The sequence below is a fragment of the Nicotiana attenuata genome, unplaced genomic scaffold (assembly GCF_001879085.1).
Source record: "Nicotiana attenuata strain UT unplaced genomic scaffold, NIATTr2, whole genome shotgun sequence".
Taxonomy (NCBI): Eukaryota; Viridiplantae; Streptophyta; class Magnoliopsida; order Solanales; family Solanaceae; genus Nicotiana; species Nicotiana attenuata.
In genome coordinates this window covers 166,747-186,773 of record NW_017671401.1, presented here as the reverse complement: position 1 = coordinate 186,773, position 20,027 = coordinate 166,747, and the positions used below count along the sequence as shown (strand labels likewise).

General features: G+C 32.7%; 4 protein-coding genes across 4 annotated transcripts in view; 1 reads left to right on the top strand and 3 right to left on the bottom strand.

The window, feature by feature from the left end:
• Positions 1 to 2,461: 2,461 nt before the first annotated feature.
• LOC109208059 (protein BOBBER 2-like) lies at positions 2,462 to 4,120 on the bottom strand. The gene is made up of 2 exons (XM_019371067.1): positions 3,831 to 4,120; positions 2,462 to 3,103 (listed from the first exon to the last, which is right to left on the bottom strand). The coding sequence occupies exons 1-2, from the start codon at positions 4,066 to 4,068 to the stop codon at positions 2,649 to 2,651; spliced, it is 693 nt and encodes a 230-aa protein (XP_019226612.1). The 5' UTR covers positions 4,069 to 4,120; the 3' UTR covers positions 2,462 to 2,648.
• Positions 4,121 to 7,660: 3,540 nt separating this feature from the next.
• Positions 7,661 to 8,176, bottom strand: LOC109208054 (protein BOBBER 2-like). Its single transcript, XM_019371062.1, has one exon. It carries the CDS (start codon positions 8,174 to 8,176, stop codon positions 7,661 to 7,663), a length of 516 nt encoding a protein of 171 aa, XP_019226607.1.
• Positions 8,177 to 10,177: 2,001 nt separating this feature from the next.
• LOC109208065 (protein BOBBER 1-like) lies at positions 10,178 to 12,095 on the top strand. The gene is made up of 2 exons (XM_019371079.1): positions 10,178 to 10,573; positions 11,405 to 12,095. The coding sequence occupies exons 1-2, from the start codon at positions 10,234 to 10,236 to the stop codon at positions 11,812 to 11,814; spliced, it is 750 nt and encodes a 249-aa protein (XP_019226624.1). The 5' UTR covers positions 10,178 to 10,233; the 3' UTR covers positions 11,815 to 12,095.
• Positions 12,096 to 18,691: 6,596 nt separating this feature from the next.
• LOC109208064 (probable magnesium transporter NIPA2) overlaps positions 18,692 to 20,027 on the bottom strand; it is a gene marked incomplete at its 5' end in the record, with an annotated part of 5,037 nt that continues 3,701 nt past the window's right edge. Inside the window, 2 exon segments of the mRNA XM_019371078.1 lie at positions 18,692 to 19,313; positions 19,597 to 19,689. Coding sequence (XP_019226623.1) covers positions 19,116 to 19,313; positions 19,597 to 19,689 — 291 coding nt within the window. The 3' untranslated portion in view covers positions 18,692 to 19,115.

The following is a 20,027-nucleotide window of genomic DNA, read 5'->3' as shown; positions in this document are numbered from 1 at the left end:
CTTTATGCCACTACGAATTTCCTTTTGTTTTTTTTGCTTTATTAAACCGAACAACAAAATGTTATTAAATTCAACAAAGTTTCCCCTCCTTTAGCATAATATAATTTCTAGTTTCCGAATAAAGTGCATAAATTAATAAGCCAACACCAATAGTTAGTTGAACTTTTTCTTATATTTACAATATGAAAGAACTTTTACAATATCAGATCACCTAAATATTACTACAAATAATGGTCCATAATAAGTGGACTAAAACATGAAAATTAAGTAAAGTATCTGCTTATATATGTTAAATTTACTGATAGTATAAAAATTGTTAGTAATTTGTATTCGAAAATATATTTAAGATTAAATTAATATTTGTAATCCAAATTAACTATTTCTGTAACGGTAATTTGATTTTCCTCCATTTTGATTTTCTTGTTAAAATTTGAAATTGACAGTTTGCGTAATTAGCCTTTTCATAAAACAACCACTTTGAGTTGCGGCCTTTATAAGAAAGAGTCGCAACTCTTCGGTAATACCCAACCTTTCGAATATAAATATACGATTTTTCACTCGGATTTTACTTACGAAAATTCTGAATTCTCCTTCTTCCTTTTGCATTATTTTAACAGAAAGAAAATGACAAAAATTATTTACACAGTTAGTGTATGTAAGTTTAATCCTTTGCTTAAATTGACCAAGTTGTTATGACTTGTTGGTAAGACCGTGTAAATATTATCAGTATTACATTTAATGAAGTAGTTGATCCAATCCATATAACACACATAAATCACTATAAATTTGACCTACATTAACAAAAAAACTAAACCAAACATAAGAAGGAAGAAAAATAACCATGTCTTCCTCATTACATCACTTGATAATTTACCTTTTCCTACTTAATTTTTTAGCAATTTCATCTGTTAATTCACAAAACTTGACTAGTGATTTTGTTGTTATTATAAAAAATGAAACTCCAAATACAGCAGAAGCAAGATGTTATATATATGGAGAAGATCGCGGCGACTACTCGATGAAACCAGGATGGACTGATAAATTCTATATACCTATTGTTCCAGGAGGAAATAATACTCTTTCTTGTGCCATTAAATTAGGGAATAAACACGGGTTTTTCGACTTGTTTAATTTTAATGACACTGAAATTTGTCACACTAATGAGGTATGTAATTGGAGAGTACATGAAGAAGGAATGTGTATGTTGCTTGCAGGTAAATGTGAGCTCTTCGTATGGGATGATGACTCAATTAGACATGTCGCAAGTGAACCAACGAGATATATTGCAAGTGAACCAGTAAAATATGTTGCAAGTGAGCCGGTGAAATATGTTGCAAGTGAACCAGTAAGATATATTGCAAATCCTTAGCGAATCCATGAAATTCTAGTATTTTAAAGATATGAGGTTCTATATATGCTTTATGAAAGTTCATGGATTGAGTATAAAATATGGTGTTGGTTATTTGCTTCTTTTTCCTTAGTGAATGTGCTCTAATTTTAGGATTTTAACACAAGTAATCTGCCAGATTTAATATTTATTTTTTCTAGCCAGTATAGATAGGTTATATAATGATTATACACATATGACATATGAATTATACATATATTATACATCCACGGACCTGTTTTTAGTTTAAGCGATTATGTGTGCGGCTATTTGGGTTACTCTTCTTAATTTTAAGCTTAATTAGTAATCAACTTCATATCTCATTTGGGCTTTATGTGAAAATATGGAAGATGCCTTGGTAGAATTGTGAATTATGTATGTGTTGAATAAATTATAGTAACCACTTCTTTTTATTTGTTTCCCTCGCTATACATTGTTTATAAAGATGATGTTTTATCGGATCTATCTTAGCTTGATGGAAAGAACAATTTGATATTAAACACGTACGCACTAGACCAACCATAAAGAAATAATCTGAATCTTGATATATACCGTCTTTCAGCTAATCGTTCTATTATTTTTTTATAAAGTCCTTTATCGTTAAAGGTTACTAATAATTGCCAAGAGATAGTTGAATCCGCTTATGATTTAAGCCCCATAACTCTACCAATTTGAATACCTTTTCCTAACAAACAGAAAATTCCAAATACGATTAGATTCATTGACCAACAACAAAGCCCCACGAAAACATGCCAAAAACTCCGATAATAATTTCAAGCTCTTATACTAGTATGAAAAATAAAATCAAAACCCACACGAGATTAGAATAAAATTCAGAAAAAGAAAAGTTAATACTAAAATAACCACAATATTAAATTCCAAAACTAATCACATGAATCATAGAAAAAACTAAGAGTAATTGATTTATGCATTGACCAAACAATAAAGCCATACCAAATCCCGAAAAAAAAAAAAAAACCTTCTTCCAAAGTTACAGCATTAAAAAGAAAATCAAGCAAGAGAAATGGTCAAAAAGAAAATTATCACAGTATCAAATTCCAAAACTAGTCACATGAATCATAGAAAAAATTAAGAGTAATTGATTTATGCATTGACCAAATAATAAAACCACACCAAATCCCAAAACAAAACAAAAAAACTAACTCCAACAATAGTTCCACTCTCATACTGGTATGAAAAAAAAAAACTAAATCTACTAGAGATTTAAAAAAAAATCAACAAAAATAAAATTTGGATGCAATTATCCCATGCCCATCATCTTAGAATTTGGCATCATCTTAGAATTAGCAAAATTCTTAGCCATATCAGGATTTTGTTCCATAAATTTCTTAAGCATATCTTGATTTGTAATTTCCTCACTTGTTGGAAGTCCCATCTGCTTTTGTCTTTGATCAAACATCATTTTTTCAATTGCTGCCCTTGTCTCTGTGTCCAAATCGGACAATTTACTAGGTTCTGGTTCTACTTTTTGTGTGTCAATTTCTGGTCCACCTTTGAATAAACTCTTCCACCAATCAGATTTGTTTTGTTTAGTTAAAAGAATTGAAATTTCTTTCTGATCTTCTAAACTCCAATAACATTCATCAGCTTTCACTGATTTGAAATATTCACCATCTATTATTAATAGTTGACCTTTGAGTCCAACTTTGAGGGAATTGTTCTTGATTTCAACAACCAAGAATCTTGATTTTGTACCTGATAAATAATAAAATAACACAAGGTAAGACAAAAAGACCTACAATAACTTACAGTTCGTTTGAATGGTTGTTACGTATCGTTTCTTAATGTATTGTATCGTACTATATTATTTTAGTCTAAATAATATTTAAATAAATTGTGTCGTTTTACTACCAAAAATCTTGATTTTGTACCGGATAAAAAAATAAAATAACACAAGGTAAGACAAAAAAGCTTACAATAACTTACCGTTTGTTTGGATGGTTGTTACGTATCGTTTCTTAATGTATTGTATCGTATTGTACTGTATTGTTTTAGTTTATATAATATTTGAACAGATTGTATCCTTTTTTATCGTCTCGTAATGTCACACTCCAGCAATTTAAAAAATAAGCATACAATATTATAAAGAAAAAGTAAAGTATCAGATAGCGTAATCATTAAAAAGTTAGGATGAAGGATAAAAGAACTTAAGACAAAGCAAAAATAAGGTTACGATATAGTTATGTAATAATGGATGTAACGACATGATACAGTAAAATTAAAATAACAATCAAAACAAATATTATATTAAAATAACAATACGATATGATATAATACGCAACAACCATTCAAAGTCAAACAAACGGTTAGAGACGTGTTAAAACTTACAAATTTAATTTTTTTTATATTATTTAAATTCAAGTTTTGAATAAAAACAGTAATTACAAAAAAATTTAATGTATAAACTATTGAAAAATCTTACCAGGAGGAACTGGGACATTGATGGTAACTTCTTGAAGAGATTGTCCCCATGAATAATTTTCCATGTCAAGGCCATTGGATTTGTTTGGCTTTAGCTTCTTGTTTTCTTCTTCTTTTGGGGGTGAAGATGAATTTTCTTCTTCTTTTGGGGCTGAAGAAGAAGATTTTTCTTGCTTTTTTTCGATAGACTTCATAGGTTGTTCTTGATTTTCTTCAGTATAATCAGATAGAATTGCCATACTTGAAAAAAAAAATTAAACAATTCTTTTTGAAAAAGAAGAGCAAAAGTAGAAGGAGAAGAAAATTATGTGAATTAATGTGAGAATTTGGGAGAAGAATGAGTGTATTTATAGAGATAAATGGCCTCTTAATTAGTAATTAGAATCCTTAATTAAGTTGGAAAGCCCCTAAACCGACTCAAGACCTATTTCCTAGTTTTCGTTTATTTTTAATTTTTTCTAAAAGTTCGAATTAATGAAAGAAAAAGAAATTAAAAGTTTAGTGAGAATTGAATGTTACATCAAAGGTAAGTATTTACTTTTCCTTCCTGTAAATTAAATAAGTATTAAATCATTCTTTTTTAAATAAACTAAAAAAATAAATCATCAATCTACCTTTGTAGGAGCAAGACAAAGGGAATAATAGTATTCCTTTTTACTCAAATGTATAAAGATAATTTAATTAAGACTAACGTTGACTATATAATCTAATGATTAGTGATACAAAGTTCGAAAATTTTTAATTCAAGAAAATCAAATGGATCATATCATTATAACATTAAAATGTTTCTGAACAAACTAATAACTTGATGTTGATAAAATAATTTTTTTTTGGTTCGAGTTATCGATTTTACTCGAAATATACGCATCCCTGGCCAAAGGATCTATGTGGTAGTTTTATTTCATCTAGAGGACACATGACTATTTAGGTTTAATTCTCGCTCTTCTAATTGACAATCAACTTTATCCCCGTGACTAATTAGTCTTATCAAATATGTATTTCTTTTTACGTACCAAATAACCTCCCGTTGTAACATAGGAAATAAGTGGGCGTTGGGACATAAGAATTGTAAAATTTCGAAAAACAATGATTTTTTTTAAATTAAAAATGGTATTTGAAAATTAGAGTTGTGTTTGGACATGAACACAATTTTGGGTTGTTTTTGAATTTTTGTGAGTGATTTGAAGTGAAAATTTTGAAAAACAATCTTTCGGAGTTTTTTAAATTTTCAAAAAATTCAGAAATTCATCTTCAACTAAAAATTGAAGTGGATATCAATGAACTGAGGAATGATTGCCCTTGCTGGATGCCGGAAAATTCTGGAGTCTTTACTTGTAAGTCAGCGTGGGATATTGTTAGGAAGAAAAAGGGGGAGTCTCTGACATGTAAGAAGATCTGGCATAAAAAAATGCCATTCAAGATCTCATTCTTTATGATGAGACTTCTACAAGCTAGGATCCCTACTGATGATGTTGTTAAGAAATTTGGTATTATGATTCCCTCAAAATGTTGTTGTTGTAATAATCATGATGAGGAAACCATTTCACACCTTTTCAGTAGTAGTCAAATAGCAACACAGATATGGTCCTATTTTTGCAATGCTTATGGCATTAGGTTTATCAAGGATCAGATAAGGCAAACTCTTATGAAGTGGTGGCTAGCTAAGGAAAGAAGCTTAGTTCACTCTATGGTTCTGCAGTGTTTACCTTCACTTATCTGTTGGGAGATTTGGAAGAATAGATGCTCAGCAAGATTTGAAGATATTCACATGTCAAGATGGCATATTATTCAACAAGTCTCTAATTGCTTATCTTTGATGCTTAACTGTCAATTCTCCAGTCTTACTCTTCCACATGTATGGCTAGAAAAGTGTAGGACAATAGAGAAGATTCAACATAGTATCCATTCTCAAGCAGTTTGGTGGAAGAAACCAGATAGAGGTTGGGTTAAACTCAATGTAGATGGGTGCAGTAAAGGTAATCCTGGATCAGCTGGAGGTGGAGGTATTATTAGAGACCAGTTGGGGGATATGGTGAAAGCCTTTGCTGAATTTTATGGACATTGTAGCAATAACATGGCTGAAGCTAAGGCAGTTTTACATGGTATCAAATTGTGCAATAGCTTAGGACTTCAAAATGTTATTGTGGAGACAGATTCCCTGTTAATTGTTTCTATTATCAACAGAAGGATGAAGCCACCATGGCGGATCAAACATATTATAGAGCAGATTTGGGAGATAACCAGTCTAGGTAATTTTAATTTTGTGCATACTTTTAGAGAAGGCAACTATGTAGCTGATCAACTTGCTAACCTGGGTAAAAATACAAAGGAACACATTATCTTCAATGAAATTGTTTCTCTTCCAAGACAAGTTAGAGCTTCTTTGCAGTTAGAACAAGATGGCCTTCCGAATTTCAGATTCACAACAAGAAGGAACCAATTTACAATTAATGATGTTATTACTTGAGAGTATTTTGGTTCGGGCAGAAGTGCCAAACTTGTATGTAATAGCAGTTTTTGGTGTTATGTACATGTCTATAGGTAAGGAGATTGCTTCCATTCTCTGTCCAAATTGTTTTTTGCAGTTGTACAATAGATTGGCCTTAGTCAATCTACACTATGTAATCGAGGCTGGGGTTTATGTCCTCCTCCGTGTAATTGTTATTTTTGAAATACACAGGTTGGAGTCATGCCTAACTCCTCCATCTTGATGATGGACTTTAAAAAAAAAAATCTTTAATTAAAAGTTAAAATTTTATAGCCAAACATTGATTTCGTAAAAATTCAATTTCCTTTAATTCGCTCAAATAATATAAACCTATTACATCTCATGAAATATAGATTGAAGTTTCCATAGTAAACAATCTCAAAGATCTCAATGATATTATTCTTTTTCAAAATAAATTACTAGAAGGCTGCCTTAGTATGTAAAGGCGGACCTATGTATTATAGTGAGGGGTTAGTGGACCCGTAAGTTTCCTTAGAAATTTTGTATATGTAAATGTATTATATCTTGAAAATAATTAATTTAAAGTACTTGACACCCTGAATGCTAAAAGCCTTTATGAGGCACTGACTGAGCAGAATACTGTGACCTTGTCGCGTAAAATCCTGGGGTGCTTCTATTAATAGGAACCATAACTAGCCAAAAAAGATGAATTTTTTAGAGCATATCTTGTATCTATGTCCAAATCCAACAAACTTTACTAGGCTTTGGCTCAAAATTTTGTGTGTCAACCACTCTTGAACAAACTGTTCCACCAAATCTTATTTTTCTTAACAAGACGAATTGTAATTTCTTTTTTTTATCGTTATCTACTACTACTATTATTCAAAATTCTGAAAATTATGGTTTCTGACGTTGTACCAGGTGGTACTGGGATTTTTGTGGTAACTTCTTCAAGTGATTTGACTCCATGAATAATTGTCCATGTTGGCCTTTGCCTTTGTTTGGTTTTAGCAGGCTTATTATAGCTTTACATGAAATATACAATAACAAATCTGATGTAATTATATTCTACGAGCAAGGTCTGGGGAGGGTGATGTTTACACAAAGCACACAATAACAACAATGTTTAAAAGAAATATAGTAGTGAAAAAACGACAGTAAATAACGGCAATAGGATAATCGAAACAAGAGAAACAACAGGTAGTATAAAATCTAAGGATAAGAAATATGGTAAGAATAAAAAAATAATTTAGAACCCAATCAAATAAAAGAATGATCTTGACTCAAATCCAGTTTCCTTCAACTCAAATAAAAAACCATTACACTCCACCAAAAATACCTTGAAATTAATTACTACTACCTAAAATAAGTGAATGACATAACTAGCCAAAAATACATCTTTTCCAAGGCTGCAATGCTCTTTGTGTCAAAATCCTCCATTTATTCTCAAAATTTTGTGTGTCAATTTCTGGACCACCTTTCAACAAACTTTTCCACCAATTCTTATTTTTCTTAGGAAGAATAATACAAATTTCTTCTTTACTAGAAAAATACCAACTCCATTTATCAGCTTTTATTTCCTTGAAAAGTTGACCATCTATTATAAATGGTTGAAGATGTCGTCCAACTTTGAGAGAATTACTATTCTCAATTGCTACAGTAAAATAGTTTTCTCTTTCACCACGCGGTAATTTGATATTTATTGTAACTTCTTCAAGTGATTGACCCCATGTATAATTTTCCATGTCAAGTCCATTGGCTTTGTTTGGTATTTGCAACTTCTTTTTTTCTTCTTCTTTTGGGGTTGAAATAGAAGAAGTAGAATTATCTTGGGCTTTTTCTATAGGTTTTATGAGTGGTTCTTGTGCTTCGTCTTTGTAGTATGAGATAATTCCCATCGTTTGTACCCAGTGCGCATAGAGTGCTCACCCGAAGGGCAGAGGCAGTGGCAAAAGCTGTAGCGGTTGCGGGTTTTCCTAGGGTTCAAAAAAAAAAGAGAGAAGAATGAGGAGACTTTGTGAATAGATGTGAGAATTAGGAAGAAGAATGGGTATCTATACACATAGAGAGAGATAAAAACCTTTTTTAATTAGGAATTAGAATCCATAATGGAGTTGTGGGAAAAACCCTAATATTACCACAAATCGACTAGGGATAGGAATGGGGCAGAGTAGGTTATCCATCTTAGTACGGTAAATATTTACCAGCACTTAGTATTTACACGGAATTACATACAAATTTATTACCGTTAAGTATAATTTATAGAGATAAGAATATATATTTGTTAACCATGATTAGATAAGAGAATGTGCAACACACGATATGCAGCTATTAGTTTAAACCTAAAACAGTTGATATAATTTGGCGCAACAAAATTCATTTCCAACTGTAAATATTACTACTGCTAATACACAAATAAGTACTAAATAATATTAGAAGAAAATTGGTAAATACTTATCCGCGTCGCGTGTTTACACCCATCCTATAAATAAATGACATATGTCATTTTATTTAACCACATTTCTTAGTATATAACCATAGTTATCTACCATATATTTTTCACATAATTTTAAATAATAGTATAAAAATATTTAATAATTTTGTTATTCTTTGTTATGTTCCTTATGTTAACGTCAACATGAACCAACGGCGAGTTACCGAAAATATACAAGAAACCAACTTGGAAAAACTCAAGTTTTTTAGTTAGACGTTCATCTGTTCAAAATTGTTTCATAGATTATACGACAAAATAAAGATGTAGTTTATTAGGATTTATTAATAAAGAAAAATAAAGAGGAGTCAGACTATATTTCTTTCCTGGTACTTTCATGTATTCAATGAAAACATAAAGATAACTCCACATTTATTGAAGTTATATTTGCAAATTATATAGTTTTGCTTATTTCTAAGCAAAAAGTAACCTGTGCTTACTTGCAAAATTTGTTTCTCACAATATATTTTCAATTGAGTTTATGGCATAATATTATACATTAATTTTGCAATTGTATGATTAGAAAATTAAACTTCAGCTTCTTGTTAAATCAGCGATGAAGAGTAAAACCAATGTTAGAAGAAAAAATGAGGGAAATAAAAGATAGAAATGTGACGGCAACCCTAAATTTTATCACCGTATCTTATTAGACATACTCCATTTTCAAAAGTTTTATTATTTGAAAATAGGACTCCTAATAAACTTTAGTTTTTTTTTTTTTATGATTAACTTAATTAAATTGGGTGTATCTTACCAAGAAAATCATATGAAATTTTCAGAGTGATTGTCCTAATGTCTATGCTTTGGTCAAAATCTTCAAGTACTGATCTAAGCGTATTTCAAGCGAACGGTTAAATGTTCTAACTAACTCAAATCATTACAAATTAATCTTTTTGGCTTTTATTTATTTATTTATTTATTTGGACTAATTTTTTCTTTATCTTTGTTTATAAAATTAGAGTGTAAACTTTTATACTATCATATTAAAATAAGAATAACTGACAACGAGTAATTATTTATTGCAAGTGTAATATGATATTGATAGATGATAATATAATCTGGTATAACCAGTGGTGGAGCTACATTTACCAAAGGGGATTCAACCAATATATATTGTTAAATAAGAGCATTTAATCTTTTGATGAAATTCTTGCCTCCGTCACTAACAATAACTGATTAAGTTAATATTCTTAAGTTGTATTAAGTGTGCATAACTTAAATTCATAAAATGAATATAGAACTAATTATAAGGTATTTTCTAGACTTTTCAATTTGATGTTTAGAGGTTAATTCAATCTGTTACGAATCTCACGGCATATTGTTATTAATTAAGACCAAGTTTTCCTTTTGTTTCTCTGATGATTTACTATATAATTCACTCTTATAGTTACCAAATTTTCACACCAATTCACATACCTTTCTCTAATTCTCCTCTTTTACTCATTCATTTCAACACCAAAAATAATGGCAATTCTTTCAGATTACACAGAAGGAGATAATCAAGCACAACAATTAAAGCCTGTAGAAAATCAACAAGAAAAAGAAGATGAAAATCAAGAAAAACCTCAAAAAGAACTAGACACTTCTTCTTCCTCTTTAGCTTCAAAAGAAGAAGAAAACAAGAAATTAAAGCCAAATAAATTTAATGGACTTGATATGGAGAATTATACATGGGGACAAACTCTTCAAGATGTTACTATTAATGTTTTTGTACCACCTGGTACAAAATCAAGATTTTTAGCTGTGGATATCAAGAACAATTTCATCAAAGTTGGTCTCAAGAATCAACCACCAATTGTGGAAGGTAATTATAGTAGTAGTTTGTAATATATACAGAAGCGGATGCATGATTTAATATTTATTAAAATTTTATTAATTTTTTATATATATCTAAGTTACGTGTCAAAAATGTCGGATTCAATTGAAATCATAGCTTTTTAACTAGGTCTGCCATTGAATATTCATGAAGTATGATTGTCCCACTTCAAAAGGTAAAATGGAGTTTGAAGACTCCATGCATTCAAATACAATGAATTTAATTTTAAATATAAATTTTAGTTTTAAATTTAAATGAACATGTCTATTTGAAAAGTGGATCAGTAAAATAACGATCGAGGATTTAAATTTGATTAGTTCAACATTTAACTTTTTGCCACTAAAATTATTATACTTTTGAAATTTTGAGTTAAAATTCTTTTTTCTATATTTTAGTGAATTTTCAATATATAGATACAATCAAACCTCTCTACAACAGTCTTGTTTGTTCCAGATTTTTCAGGTTGTTATAGTGAAGTATTGCTATAAAGAATATATATTATAACATAGCATGAAAATTGGTTCCAAAAAAAGCTTGGCTTTTATAGTGATGGACGTTGTTATAGAGAGTTCTGACTGTATTTCCCAGTGGCGGGGCGACATTGAACCAAGGGGTGTCAAGCAACACCCCTTCGCCGAAAAATTACACTATATCGCTAGATAGATTTTTTATTTCTTGTATATTTACTGTACGTTGACTCCTCCCGACTTTTCGATGTATCTAATTATTTATATTTTGACACCCCTTAATAAAAATTCTAGATCCGCCAGTAACATTTCCTTTCTTCTTACATTTTGTTATTCTATTTTCCTAACTAAGGTGAACTTCTGGAGCCTGTGAAAGCTGATGAATGTTTTTGGAGTTTAGAAGATCAAAAACAAGTGACAATTCTTATGACAAAAAGAAATCAATCTGATTGGTGGAAGAGTTTATTCAAAGGTAGCCCTGAAATTGACACACAAAAAGCTGAGCCTGAACCAAGTAGGTTATCTGAATTGGATTTGGAGACAAGATCAGCAGTGGAAAAAATGATGTTTGATCAAAAACAAAAGACATTGGGTAAACCAACTAGTGATGAGATTCAAAATCAAGATATGGTTAAGAAAATTATGGAAGAAAATCCTGAGATTGCTAAGCATTTTGCTAATTCTCCTGCTAATGCAAATGGTAAAGGAGGAATGCCTAATGTTAGGATGATGCCAAGTGGCGGTATGCCCGGGATGCGTTAATTTTGCACGTGAATTTGATGAGTCGATCCACCTACACATCTTGCTTTACTATTATATCGGGAGTAAATCGCGTATTGTTTGACGTAAAACAGATAATGGATTTGTTTCTGATTTTTAGTTGATCTTTTTCATGATTCAATAGATAATTTGATGAGTTAGTTATGTTTTTCCGAGTTTTAGTTGATTTGCTTCTTTTCAGGCTCATGGAATTTGAAATATATGTTCCCAATTGTTTAAACTCAATATTTGTTTTGATTGCTAAACAAGATATAGTCGCGATGTGTGTTTGTGTTGTGATTTATTTATATCTTTATGTCTATTTATTTGCAAATTAAAAGATGGCTTGCTAATTGAAACTTGATGAGTCGAATCTATAAATTATGCGTCGAATGTTATAATAGGAGTAAGTCATGTATTGCTTGACATAAAACGAATATTAAATTTGTTTCTTTCTTTAGTTGAATCATTTTCACAGCTCAATAGATAATAATTTGATAAGTCAATAATTTTTATTTTTGTGTTTTAGCTCTTGTCTTGGAAATGAAATTATATTCCCAACCGTTAGGAATCAATCTTCTTTAACTTTAATCGCTAAAACAAGATATAATCACAATTTATGGTTGTGCATAGAAATTCTCGCGAGTAAAATATAAGACTCAAACTTGTAGTATACCACTAACCTTTATCTTTGATAAACCCCGACTCTTCTTCTTAAAGACTATTCACTATCGCTCTAGCTGATTTTTCGGGTGAAATTCAAAAATAGCCAGATTTACAAGTGGTAATTACAAAATAGCTAAAGTTTCAAAAGTAATTGAAATTTAGCCACTTTTCTTGTAAAGATAAATTTGAACGAAAACAATATTCAAAATTCGAAAAATATTCCAGCATAATATACTGGAGTTCCAACATAATATGCTGGAAGTTAATACACAGGTGCTCCAATCTCCAGTATATTATGCTAGAACTTTTTGTGTATTGAAGTTCCAGCATAATATGCTGGAAGTTCATACACAAGTACACCAATCTCCAATATATTATGCTGGAACTTTCTGTGTTGCAGCAAAATAGTGGCTATTTTTCAATGACTTTGCAAATGCTGACTATTTTTCAATTACCATTCTGAAAACTGGCTAGCCCGTACTATTTTCACTAATTTTTCTTATAGATGTGCAAATAATAATTTTCTAACAAGCAACATATACATATTACATATATATATATATAATAGGCTAACAATGCAATACAAAGTAAATATAGTATTTGGGACGTAAAATCTTAAAACAGCCACAAACTCACCCAACTTAATTACAAGTCAAATTGTAACAATAAATGGTTACTTTGGCAATATTTTTTTTTTTTTTATATATTACTTGCAAAAAAAATCAAAAAAAGATAGACTCACACCATGTGTTGTAGTTAGAGTACAGTAACAAAAATTTCCAATTGAAAAAGAATCAACAAAAAATTATTAATAAGCATAAAAGGGAAAAAAAAAAAAAAAAAAGAAGAGCAACATAGGGGCAACGTGGTAATTTCACCACATGAATCATGCTCAGCTCATGCGAATCTCTCTGCTCTTTCGGGTTTCGACCAGTAGTGAAAGAAATGCTTTTGACACAGCTGAACTACTAACTACACAACCCCCTCCCCCCCCCCTCCCGACCCCCCCCCCCCAAAACAAAACTCAAATCAAACCTGAAAATCCCAATTTTTCATTTTTGTTTCCCTTTAACTTTCACCATCAAAAAATTTTCCCCTTTATCTGTGTTTCTTCCCCAATTCAAGAAACCTATTATTGGTTTAAAGGTCAGTTTTTTATCACTCTTTTTTGTCTTATTTATACATATATGCCATTGTTCTTCCTCAATTTAATATGGGTATTTGCTAAAAAGTTGTAATATTTGGTATTTACTAAAAAGTTTTGATTTTGGGTATTTGCTCAAAAAGTTGTAACTTTTAGTATTTACTAAAAAGTTGTAATTTTGGGTATTAGCTAAAAAGTTGTGATTTTGAGTGTACCCTTTAGCTTTTCTTGGACAAATTCTTGGCCAAATTTGAGTTTTGATTTAATTTTATATGGATTTGTTGTAAAGAGCTGAAATTTGGGGTTTTGGGGTATTTTAGTTGTTGTGTATGTGATTTTTGAGCTTCTTAAAGTTTGTTGAATTGATTGGTGGAGTTAGTTTTATTTGATGATGCCACAACCAAGAAGAAAAAAGTGGACTGAGGCAGAAGAAAGAACTTTAATTGATAAGTATGGTGAGATGTTATGTGATGGGACTTTAGCTAAGATGAAAACTAGGGAAAAGAAGTATAGGCCTATTGCTTTACATGTAAATTCTGTGCACCATGTTCGTGATCCGATTACGTATCCATGGCAATGGACTTGGAAGGATGTGTCCACTAAAGTGCAGAATATGAGGCACCAGTATACATTAGTGAAGCAGAAGATTAAGAAGTCAAACTCGGGGGAGGACGAGTCGGCGGCTGCGGAGGAGTTTGATTGGATGGAGGGGTTAACTCATTGGTCGAACTTTTTGAGGTATAAGGAAGTGTTTGGGGATGTGAATACGCTTGTTTTCAATTGTGGTGATTCCATGGCGGTCGTAGGAGATGGGATTGAAAATGGTGTGGGATTTGATGGGAGTGGTAATGGTATCGGGATTGATCAATTCGGGCATCTAGGTAATGCTGGCGACGGTGATTTTGCCGGAGGTATTAATGGGGTTGATCATGGTGTTACTGGTATGGAGTTTGATTATGATGGGGAAGAAGGAGAGGGGAATTTCAATGGCAATATTAGGAGGAATAGTCATATGAAGGAAGATGCGGACGATGGATTTGTTTACGAAGATATCGAGGCAACTGGATCCGATACGAGAAAGAAGAAGAAGATGTTCAAAGGGGTAGAGAAGAGGACATGGGGTTTTCTTGCAACGCAGTTGGCACAACTAAAGGAAATGGAAGCTCGGTTCGAGCAACGGGATGCTGAGAGAGAGCGGGAGAGGCAGAGGAGAGAACATCTTAGAATGGAATTTGAACAAGAACGTGAGAGAAAATGGGAGGAACGAGAAAGAGAAAGGGAAGAAAGGGAGAAAACGGTGGAGAAGTTGCAGAGACAGAGAATTCAAGAATGGGAAATAATGGAGAAGGAATGTGAGGAGAGGGAGAGGAGGAGAAGAGAGGAACAACTTATATTTGAAAGAGAACGCGAAGAAAGAATGAACAAGAGGAGATCAGACTGGAAGAAGAGGATTGATGAGACGTTAGGTCAGCATCGCGCTGAAATGAGCCAGATCCAGACTCGAATACTTCACGAACAACAAAATCTTACTAGTCAGCTGCTCGGAATTTTTTCTCAGTGGACTGGTCATCCAACCGGGCTTTCTGATCACACAGGAGCTAACCATTATCTTTCACAAATGATACAAAACTTGCATCATGTCAATGGTATGGTTCACGGCGATGCAAGAGTTGAAGGAGATACCCAAGAAGACCAATTTATTGTGGATGGATGAATAGAAGGATGCTCTTTTATTATTTACATCGACCACCTGAAGAGGGAAGGTTCATTTAGCCTTGCAAGACATGAACAAGTGTAAAGGTCAGTAACTTGTAGTTTGTATTATTGATATTTGGTTTCTGTTCAGAGCCTATGTATTTGAATAATGTTTCGCCTTTTTAGTGTAGCCAGTATAGAATGTAGAGTTCTCAGCCTTTTAAGTTTTTATGTCGTCATTGTTCAATAAACATCTTTATATAATACCATAATTTTTGCAGTGATTTTTTTTACCTCTTTTTATTCTTCCATCAAGTTTCTAACTAACACAAAAACAAGCGAGAAACTACCCCCCCCCCCCACCCCCCACCCCCCACCCGAAAAAAAAATCTAAAAATATATTTATTTATCTGTCCATATCCGCTCTTTCTTGTTTCATATCCAGCGTTCTCATAATCTTTATGAATGATAATATAACTAAACATGAGCAACAAAGGAAGGCCAGCTCAAATCTCCAAAGAGATCTGTACTTCTCAACAACTCGGCCATGTACCAAATGTTGCTAATCTAGAAGATTTATGCTTTTGAGGTTCAGGACGGCACAATAACATAATTCTCTCTTCATATAAATCAGATGACTAAATATAGCATGGTTGTAACTTGTAACATCTTGTCCAGTGAAGGTTCTAACAGTTCAATTATTATTATTGCCATCCTGATACATTTGATTATCATTAATCATTATCTTTGCCACAGTTTAGGGCGCTTGTAGAGATCGTAATACTACTTCCAGTTTGACCTTATTCCTTTAAGTATACATTAAAAAGTGTAAGTCCATAATCAGATATTGGTCAAGTTTAGCAGTCATCAATTATTTAAGTTTTCTAAAATTGCTGGTTAAAGGCACACCTTTAAACCTTGAGTTGTAGTACCACTTACATTTTGATTTCCAATTCATTAACTTCCTTCGTAGAATATTAGTCGATATTGGGCTGTTGGTCATAGGGGTCATTTGATGTTTAGGTTTTGTAAAACCTTGTAAAAAGAAATGCTGAGGTTTTGTAAAAATGCACACCTTTACAATTTATGCGATTGGATCTCTGGATTTACTTTTTGATTGGAACATTATTTTAGTAGAACTAGATGAACATAGTACTATCAAGTGAATTATGAAATTGTTAGAACGAAGACTCATCTCCGAGTGACAACTGAATGTCTACTATTTTGAATGTTGTTTTAAGGAAACATTTATTTCTTCCTATACGTATACAAGTTTGACCATTTTGTATCACTGTGTTCCATTGCCCCAATTATTTAGCTACCGTAAAACACCATTTGGTAATCTAGTGTCAAGTTCACTAATTAACGAAGAAAAATAACTTTTTTCTACCACTAGTAATCGTATGTTTCTCAATCAGTTCCATGTACACTAGTGACTAGACCTTCTTAGCTATGTGGTTTACTTGGGGATAACAAAGATGTCTTATATCCTATCAACAATCAAGTTGGTCTACTTTTGTATCATATGATATTACTACTGCTGTTATTGCAAGTAGCTTCTTGATCTTCAACCAACTTGGCCTTAATCTCTATCCTGTCAATGTTGTTATGTCTCTTATGAACCTTGGCCATCGTATGGAAGATTTTTGTGTTCTTATCACTCTGTTTTACCCAAAAACATTTTGATTTTTGTCTCCAAGATGTCTCCTCAGCTTTTGCATTTCTTCTAACTCAATGGTATTATCCATAGTTAGACATGCTACAAGCATAGTAGTCCATCCAAAGCATTTAACTTTTCAAAGACTTTTATTGTTTAACAATATTCTCCAAGGCTGCGTACAGTAGACCCTTGGTCCGGTCCTTCCTCGGACCCCGCCCATAGCGCGAGCTTAGTGCACCGGGCTGCCCTTTTTTTATTTCTTATTCTCCAAGGTTGTGAACCATTAAACCAGTTTTCAACAATTCGTAGTAGCAAGACCTTACAATATAGCAACTATACTTCTCTGCTGTCGAGATCAATATATCTGGTGTAGAAGATACTTCGTTCCTCCTTTGATTCTTTTCCACTTTTTTCAAGTAGAAGAGGCAAAGTTGTCCCCTTTATGGTCATGAAAATCTGACATCCAATTCCTCAGTCCCTCTGGAATCATGAACTGTAGCTCAGGTTAAATGGTTACATCCGATACCGATGCTAATTGAAATTTCCACTAAGACAGCTTTATGCATTTTACCAAATATGACTATGACTAATTCTCTAGTAGAATTCTACTGTTCATTCCAGCATTAACCTTGGGGTCCAAAAGTGCGAAGCATAGCTATCTAGATGGTAGCATTATCTTCTTCTGATGATTGGGGCGGATCTAGTGAATAAGATATGGGTTCATTTGAATCCAGTAACTTTGGCTTAGACCCTATAATGTGTGTTAAAAAACCACTAAATAAGTACAAATAATAGATTTCGAACCCAGTAAATTTGATAGGATGTGGTAGTAATATCGAATCGAATCCAAACCCATAAAGTTCTACTCCTCAATCCACCTCTAGTTCTGATCATTGGAACATTTGTCATCTCGTACAAGGACTCCTTATTTACCACATCTTGTATGAAATCTCTGAATGTACTCCTTAGTTATCATCAACTGCTCCTTAGGCCAAAATGATGTCAAAATATGAAAACTTTAGTCAACTAAGTTGCTCCGTCACAGTAGTTTAGGTGCCGCACCCGTGTCGACAGGACACTAGTATGGGTGGTGTGGGTATGGGATTCGTGCCGGATTCGGTCAAACAATTTTGAGTACTTTGACCATGACGGACGGAAAAATTCGAGACGACATACAATTTGATTGAAATGTCATTTCCCTCTAACCTCTTGTGATGTTCAAGAAATCTAAAAAGGGGAATATTGATGACTGATCAGAGTACTGTTTTCATTCATTTGTTTCTTTTATCTTTTCATTTGGAAACACTAACAACTATTTTGAGATAACCCTTAATTACCATATGAAGTAGTACAAAAAACCTTTGTTGACATAGTGGGAGAACAAAGTCTGGTCTTGGACCAAGATATACTGGTGATCGAGACTGGAATAGTTTAATCTTGACGTCTGTTGTCATATTATGAGTTTATTCTGTTATCTCTGGTTACTATAAAAAACTTACCAATGGATATCGCTTTGATATTCTCAAGTTGTGACAATCTATAGTTCCTACTCAAGAAATACTACTCTCTTATGCTTTCAGCCACAATTCTTGCTGAATTATCAATTTGTTGTCCTCAAGATTCTTCATAATGTAACAACCATAATATATTTAAAGGATCAGTGTAAATTACCGATAAAAAATCACTTTCCCTATCTATTACAGATACAACAAGAATTTAATCCCAAAAAAAAGAGTGAAAGACATTGAAAACCAACTAGACAAAGTAACAAGAGAATCTCAATACAGGCAATGTCCTATATACACAAAAGAAATGCTAGCCTGAAGCAACAAAAGTCCAACTCGTTTCCATATTATCTGTGTATATAATTCGAAGAAGCATGTCAATTTCGATATCAGTATCCACACTGTAAAATCTTTCTAAAGTCAAAATAACAAAAAAGAATCATATCGAAATATCTTCCTAGTATAACATTGGCTTCAACCTGTCAAAAAACATCACCTCTTTCCAATGCTAAGCTTGTCTCCTTATGTTTTATCCAATAACAAATGCTTCTATCTTCCTTGTTTATGCACCTCTCCTTTTCCCCTATGCTCTCTTGATGATCCAATTAAAGAACAATCTCCTAGTCGTTTTTCTTCAAACCTCAGCTGGGATTTTTGTTGTTTCGCTTGTTGGCTTACAATCCGTATCTGTTTTTGGGAGGAGGACAGGTATTGGTTTGGATGGATTGCTTCCCATGTCTTTGGTTTTGTGAAGAAGAAAAGTACCACAGAGGATAGTTACAAAACCACATAACTCTGTAATTATCTGTGTTGCATTTTGATGAACATAGTCCTGAATCCCAAAACAAATCACCAAAATTAGACAAGTTTCAAAATCCTTTCTTCTTGAAAAGCAAGCTAACTTTCTTTTCTCAAACATCATTTCTTGCCCTTATAGAACAGTCAATTTGATAAAACATATTTATCCAGCTATCTGCATTATTTTTATTCTTGCAACTACAATTGTTTCATTTCCAGCAATATAATAACCCATTCATGATATCTCAAAGAAATGGAAATTGATTAAAACTAAGAGTGCTGAATAGCCATAACCACAAAACTGAATTTTGAATTACCTTAAACATTATCATACTTGCAACAATGGTCAGTGTTGTAAACATGACGTAGTATATAGGGGAAACCACAGCAGTATTAAATGTGTCAAGTGCCTGCAGAATACAATAATGTCAACATTTTTATCTTCAAAAATAAAAATTGTTAGTAAGAGTGAGACAACATAAATTCATGGTGAAGGAAGGAGGTAAGATAGGCAAGAGGTAGCTTGCTTCCAAGCCGGCCCGGCCGCGAGGAATCAAGAGATCTTTGCCGCTGCTGACTTGGATCTCGGGTGATGGAATAAGGCAGCCAACGGAATAAGGCGGCCAAAAGCGACGAGCAGTCACGGTTGAAGCTTGGCTACAGCGAAGCGCTTACCAAGCTCGAAGGAAAGGGCCTTCGTCACTTGACCGCATGTGGGGGAACTCGCACATGCGGTTCTTGGGGGGGG